Below are 6,467 nucleotides of genomic sequence, written 5' to 3'. Positions count from 1 at the left end.
TTTCTGAGGAATTTTAATTATGAGATTTCTGTTATTTTGAATTTGGCGCCCTGCACTTTCACTGGCTGTTGTCATATCGATCCCGGGATCCCAGCCATAAGATGTTTTAACTTGCTACACCCATTGCTCTGTCATGAAAACTTAAACGAATCTCATTTGAAAGATTTTGCATTGAAATAATTAAACATACCGAACAAAAGCTGGATATAATTATTTTATGACCTAAGTCCTTCACAGTATTTACTGAAAATCAAAAGTTTTTTTTTTCTCCAAATTCTCACCATGTCTTGCAGTTGAACATTTGCATAATTTAACTTGTTTGTTTCTGTTTTTTTACAGCTGGAGAACTCCAGAAGAATTGAAGTCTGCAAATCCGTTGGACCCTTTCCACTTCTATTATGGTGGATAAATATGTATTTTTATGAATGTGTGGAGGAATAAGAGGTATTTCATGGAGTTCTGTGAAATGCATCAAACACGATATGAAACGGAATTGGCATATTGGCAGCCTTGACAAACTAAAAAGCCAACCAGATTGTAAATCCTCAACACCCAATAGCTTCAGCACTGTTGATAAAATGGGACAATTAGTCATTCTGGACCTAAATGACAACTAAAGTTCTGTTTGATGTAACACTGACATGACAATGCAGCACCACGGTCCAAAAAGACCAAATTGTATTATTGAGTATGTTTTGTTTATTCCATGTGTAACTGTGTTGTTGTATGTGTCAAACTCCTATGCTTTATCTTGGCCAGGTYGCAGTTGCAAATGAGAACTTGTTCTCAACTACCCTACCTGGTTAAATAAAGGTAAAATATCWATATTTTTTAAAACATTATTTCAAACACTTCCTAAAAATACCAGCAAATGAGCTTGTAACACAACGCATTCACCACTACAAAGCCTGCAAAGACCCCATTTCAGGGATTCGTAAATCATTACATATAATCGAGACAGCTTTTACGGTATAGCTACTCTAATCAACACCGAAAGGTCATGTATTTCCTATTTGTCCCTGCCCACTCAAAAGTATTAAGTCCTTTTTAAATCAAACCCACAGTTCCTGAACTAAAAGTGTTGACTACTTTTCCATTAGTCAGGAATACACCCTGTAACTAAACAAGACTAATGTAATGGTTTGGTAGAGACTAGTACTTTTATTACTATTGGTTGTGACAATCTAAAATATAATTTGCATTGTTGCAGTCCATTGATTAATTTTAATGGGCTGGATATAAAACATTGGAATAGACCACTTCCCCCCCAGGAGGTTCATGGGAAATTGTGCAAGTCACATTTTAGTTCAAATATAATATCCGATGGTTCCTATGAGTGGTAGCCCCACCAGCAGCGTATTTAAAAAAAAAATGTTAATCAATATTTAAGTCATGAGAAAGGGCAATTTCAAGCCCTGAAATGTGTACCTTTGCCTCACTGCTGAAGATGACCGGTTAAAAGGAACACCCCACCCAAAAATTCAGGTATTCGTTTCATCAGTCCATTGTTGATATAAACTCAGCAAATAAACGTCCTCTCACTGTGAACTGCGTTTATTTTCAGCAATCTTAAAGTGTAAATATTTGTATGAACATAAGTCAACAGTCATAAACTGAACAAGTTCCATAGACATGTGACAAATAGAAATGGAGTCATGTGTCCCTGAACAAAGGGGGGGGGTCAAAATCAAAAGGAACAGTCAGTATCTGGTGTGGCCACCAGCTACATTAAGTACTGCAGTGCATCTCCTCCTAATGGGCTGCACCAGATTTGCCAGTTCTTGCTGTGAGATGTTACCCCACTCTCCCACCAAGGCACCTGCAATTTCCCGTACATTTCTGGGGTGGGGGGGGGCTAGCCCTCACCCGCCGAGCCAACAGGTCCCAGATGTGCTGAGCTTGAGATCCAGGCTCTACGCTGGCCTTGGCAGAACACTGGCATTCCTGTCTTGCAGGAAATCACACACAGTATGGCTGGTGGCATTGTCATGCTGGAAGGTCATGTCAGTATGAGCCTGCAGGAAGGGTACCACATGAGGGTGGAGGATGTCTTGCCTGTAGCGCACAGCGTTGAGATTGCCTGCAATGACAAGCACAGTTCGATGACGCTGTGACACCGCCCCAGACCATGACGGACCCTCCACCTCAATTCCGCTCCAGGACCCGGTGTAATGCTCATGCCTTCGACGATAAACGCGAAGCCGACCATCACCCCTGGTGAGACAAAAACGTGACTCATCCATGAAGAGCACTTTTTGCCATTCCTGTCTGGTCTAGCGACAGTGAGTTTGTGCCCACAGGCAATGTTGTTGCTGGTGATGTCTGGTGAGGACCTGCCTTACAACAGGCCTACAAGCCCTCAGTCCAGCCTCTCTCAGCCTATTACCGACAGTCTGAGCAGTGATGGAGGGATTGTGCGTTCCTGGTGTAACTCAGGCAGATGTTACACGTGGTCTGCTACTGCGAGGACGATCAGCTGTCCGTCCTGTAGCGCTATCGTTGGCGTCTCACAGTACGGACATTGCAATTTGTTGCCTTGGCCACATCTGCAGTCCTCATGCCTTCTTGTAGGCACGTTCACGCAGATGAGTAGGGACCCTGGGCATCTTTCTTTTGGTGTTTTTCAGAGTCAGTAGAAAGGCCTCTTTAGTTATAACTTTCACCTTTATTGCCCTTGTCTGTAAGCTGTTACTGTCTTAACCGTTCCACAGGTGCATGTTAATTAATTGTTTAAGTAAGCATTTCACTGTAAGGTCTATATACCTGTTGTATTCGGAGCAAAATGTTAGAAAAAGCTGTTGCGCAGCAACTCACTGCCTTCCTGAAGACTAACAATGTATATGAAATGCTTCAGTCTGGTTTAGACCCCATCATAGCACTGAGACTGCACTTGTGAATGTGGTAAATTATCTTTTAATGGCGTCAGACTGAGGCTCTGCATAACTTTCACTGCTATGCGGATGACACACAGCTGTACATTTCAATGAAACATGGTGAAGCCCCAAAATTGCCCTCGCTAGAAGCCTGTGTTTCAGACATAACGAAGTGGATGTCTGAAAACGTTCTACTTTTAAACTCGGACAAAACAGAGATGCTTGTTCTAGGTCCCAAGAAACAAAGAGATCTTCTGTTGAATCTGACAATTAATCTTGATGGTTGTAAAGTCGTCTCAAATAAAACTGTGAAGGACCTCGGCGTTAMTCTGGACCYTGATCTCTCTTTTGACGAACATATCAAGACTGTTTCAAGGACAGCTTTTTTCCATCTACGTAACATTGCAAAAATCTGAAATGATCTGTCCAAAAATTATGCAGAAAAATTCATCCATGCTTTTGTTAATTCTAGGTTATACTACTGCAATGCTTTACTTTCCGGCTACCTGGATAAAGCACTAAATAAACTTCAGTTAGTGCTAAATACGGCTGCTAGAATCCTGACTAGAACCCAAAAATGGTATCATATTACTCCAGTGCTAGCCTCCCTACACTGGCTTCCTGTTAAGGCAAGGGCTGATTTCAAGGTTTTACTGTTCACCTACAAAGCGGTACATGGGCTTGCTCCTACCTATCTCTCCCATTTGGTCCTGCCGTACATACCTACACGTACGCTACGGTCACACGACACAGGCCTCCTAATTGTCCCTAGAATTTCTAAGCAAACAGCTGGAGGCAGGGCTTTCTACTATAGATCTCAATTTTTATGGAATGGTCTGCCTACCCATGTGAGAGACGCAGACTTGGTCTCAACCTTTAAGTCTTTACTGAAGACTTATCTCTTCAGTGGGTCATATGATTGAGTGTAGTCTGAAGGTGAACGGAAAGGCTCTGGAGCAACGAACCGCCCTTGCTGTCTCTGCCTGGCCGGTTCCCCTCTCTCCACTGGGATTCTCTGCCTCTAACCCTATTACAGGGGCTGAGTCACTGGCTTACTGGTGCTCTTTCATGCCGTCCCTAGGAGGGGTGCGTCACTTGAGTCACTGACGTGATCTTCCTGTCTGGGTTGGGGCACTCCCTTGGTTTGTGCCGTGGCGGAGATCTTTGTGGGCTAAACTCGGCCTTGTCTCAGGATGGTAAGTTGGTGTTTGAAGATATCCCTCTAGATGGGTGGGGGCTGTGCTTTGGCAAAGTGGGTGGGGTTATATCCTTCCTGTTTGGCCCTGTCCGGGGGTATCATCAAATGGGGCCACAGTGTCTCCTGACCCCACCTGTCTCAGCCTCTAGTATATTTGCTGCAGAAGTTTGTGTCGGGGGGCTAGGGTCAGTTTGTTATATCTGGAGTACTTCTGTCTTATCCGGTGTCCTGTGTGAATTTAAGTATGCTCTCAATAATTCTCTCGGAGGACCTGAGCCCTAGGACCATGCGTCAGGACTACCTGGCATAATGACTCCTTGCTGTCCCCAGTCCACCTGGCTGCTCCAGTTTCAATTGTTCTGCCTGCGGCTACGGAACCCTGACCTGTTCTCCAGACGTGCTACCTGTCCCAGACCTGCTGTTTTCAACTCTAGAGACCGCAGGAGCGGTAGAGATACTCTTAATGATCGGCTATGAAAAGCCAACTGACATTTACTCCTGAGGTGCTGACTTGCTGCACTCTCGACAACTGTGTTTATTATTTGACCATGCTGGTCATTTATGAACATTTCAACATCTTGGCCATGTTCTGTTATAATCTCCATCCGGCACAGCCAGAAGAGGACTGGCCACCCCTCAGCCTGGTTCCTCTCTAGGTTTCGGCCTTTCTAGGGAGTTTATCCTAGCCACCGTCTTCTACATCTGCATTGCTTGCTGTTTGGGGTTTTAGGCTATATAGCCTTTCGATGTACGAAGGGCTATATAAATACATTTGATTTGATGTGACTAATAAAATTTGACAATGAAGATCGTGAAGTTATCAGATTTAAGAATCATCTTTGAAAGACAGGGTACTGAAAAAGGGACATTTCTTTTTTTGCTGAGTTTCGTACCTAAACATTATGTCAGCAATCAAGTTATATCTTAACTTCCAAGATACAGAATCAGGGAGTTGAGGAACTTCCTTTTAGACCTGTGTTACACATTACAAAAGCTCATGCTGGTCAATGAACAAAATGCACAAGACAAAAACCTTAATCTCAATATATTTTTTTATCATCCAGAATGCATTTGGGCAGCAAAGTCAGTCCAGTTGAGAATTACGCCATCAGTCAAGAAGCTTTTCCTTTATGTTGAGAYGACCAACAGAAATGTCCTGCTCCCACTGGAAACCTAAGAGCAGAAGACCATGTCTATATAAGGAGAATTCAGAAGAATCAAACTTCACAAAAGCATTGTTTCTCAGTCAATTCCTGGGTGACTCAGTGGGTGCACATTTGTTCCAGCCAAGCACTGACCGCCAATTTAGCCAAAGGTTTAGGCGATTCAAGTACCTAGGTACTGGAGTAYGACAAAAATGTGCACCCCAGGGAGGCATCCAGGAATGGATTGAGCAACACTGGACTGAAGTGAACATGTACCTGGATCCGGTTCCCTTCTCATGCCACAGTCTGTGTCACAACAGCCACACACCTGGTCTTTCTTACTGGCCTCGCGCCATCTACTGAAAAGAGAGTGTTGCATATAGTACACGTACAAGCAAAGTGCACACCCTGCCATATATACCCAGACTTACCCATTCGAGAAGGAACAAGCCTTGTTCTCATGATCAATAGGGGCTGAAGCAGTTGTGGCTTTCAGGAGGCAGGTAACGTATAGCTGTTGAAATGACATGTGTTGAAGTCTCAGCATTGGTACCACAAATGAATTAGTAGATTTGACACCAATTTAAAGCAACGTCATGTTGGCCATACTATACTTAATTWATGATTGAAGCTCAAACRTGCCAATTCTATAAATGTGGACATTCCGAAGCTAATTTGCAGAAGATCTCAGGATTAACTACTCACTGAGCCAGTGTTCACAGCATGAAACCTAAAGGCTTCTATCTGGAACTGGAGAGTGTCATCCATGGTGCGAGGTATGAACTGGGACCTGGAGCCTGTCAGCTTGGTGTCGACCAGACAACTGAAGGCCACAAATCAAAATTAGGCTACCTACACTGCTGAAACTCTGGAGGGATGCCATTCAAGATGGCTGTTGATCTGAAGTGTGGGCAGGTGGAGGGAATGGGAAATGCTTTCCTTAGCAGATTAAAGCAAACGATTAGTCCTTGAACTAGATCAAGTACCTTACAAAGGATACTCACCCACYGTTCTCGATGAAGGCATATCTTGGGACAGTGTTGGTGTTTGGGATGACTGTGGCTACACAGTTGTCCACAAAGACTCYGAGGGGCACATGGTAGAACTGGACGACAGAAGCTTCAAAGTTAATATTATCTCCAAGGACGTACTCTTTGCTGGGTCTCTCCAACTGCCAGTTGTCTGCGAAGACAAGGCAACAGTCTAATACTCATTCCAAGTCAGACCCTGCTCTAGTTTATCAGCAGTGTG

General features: G+C 43.8%; 1 protein-coding gene across 1 annotated transcript in view; it reads right to left on the bottom strand.

The window, feature by feature from the left end:
- Positions 1 to 5,105: 5,105 nt before the first annotated feature.
- LOC111971178 (zona pellucida sperm-binding protein 3-like) overlaps positions 5,106 to 6,467 on the bottom strand; it is an 8,439-nt gene continuing 7,077 nt past the window's right edge. Inside the window, exons 2-6 of the mRNA XM_070446337.1 lie at positions 6,221 to 6,419; positions 5,922 to 6,039; positions 5,648 to 5,730; positions 5,493 to 5,575; positions 5,106 to 5,244 (exon numbers count right to left, since the gene is read on the bottom strand). Coding sequence (XP_070302438.1) covers positions 5,180 to 5,244; positions 5,493 to 5,575; positions 5,648 to 5,730; positions 5,922 to 6,039; positions 6,221 to 6,419 — 548 coding nt within the window. The 3' untranslated portion in view covers positions 5,106 to 5,179. The remainder of the gene's footprint in view (positions 5,245 to 5,492; positions 5,576 to 5,647; positions 5,731 to 5,921; positions 6,040 to 6,220; positions 6,420 to 6,467) is intronic.

The sequence above is a fragment of the Salvelinus sp. IW2-2015 genome, linkage group LG13 (assembly GCF_002910315.2).
Source record: "Salvelinus sp. IW2-2015 linkage group LG13, ASM291031v2, whole genome shotgun sequence".
Classification (NCBI taxonomy): Eukaryota; Metazoa; Chordata; class Actinopteri; order Salmoniformes; family Salmonidae; genus Salvelinus; species Salvelinus sp. IW2-2015.
Note: the sequence above shows the minus strand (reverse complement) of the source record. Positions and strands in the feature narration are given on the sequence as shown.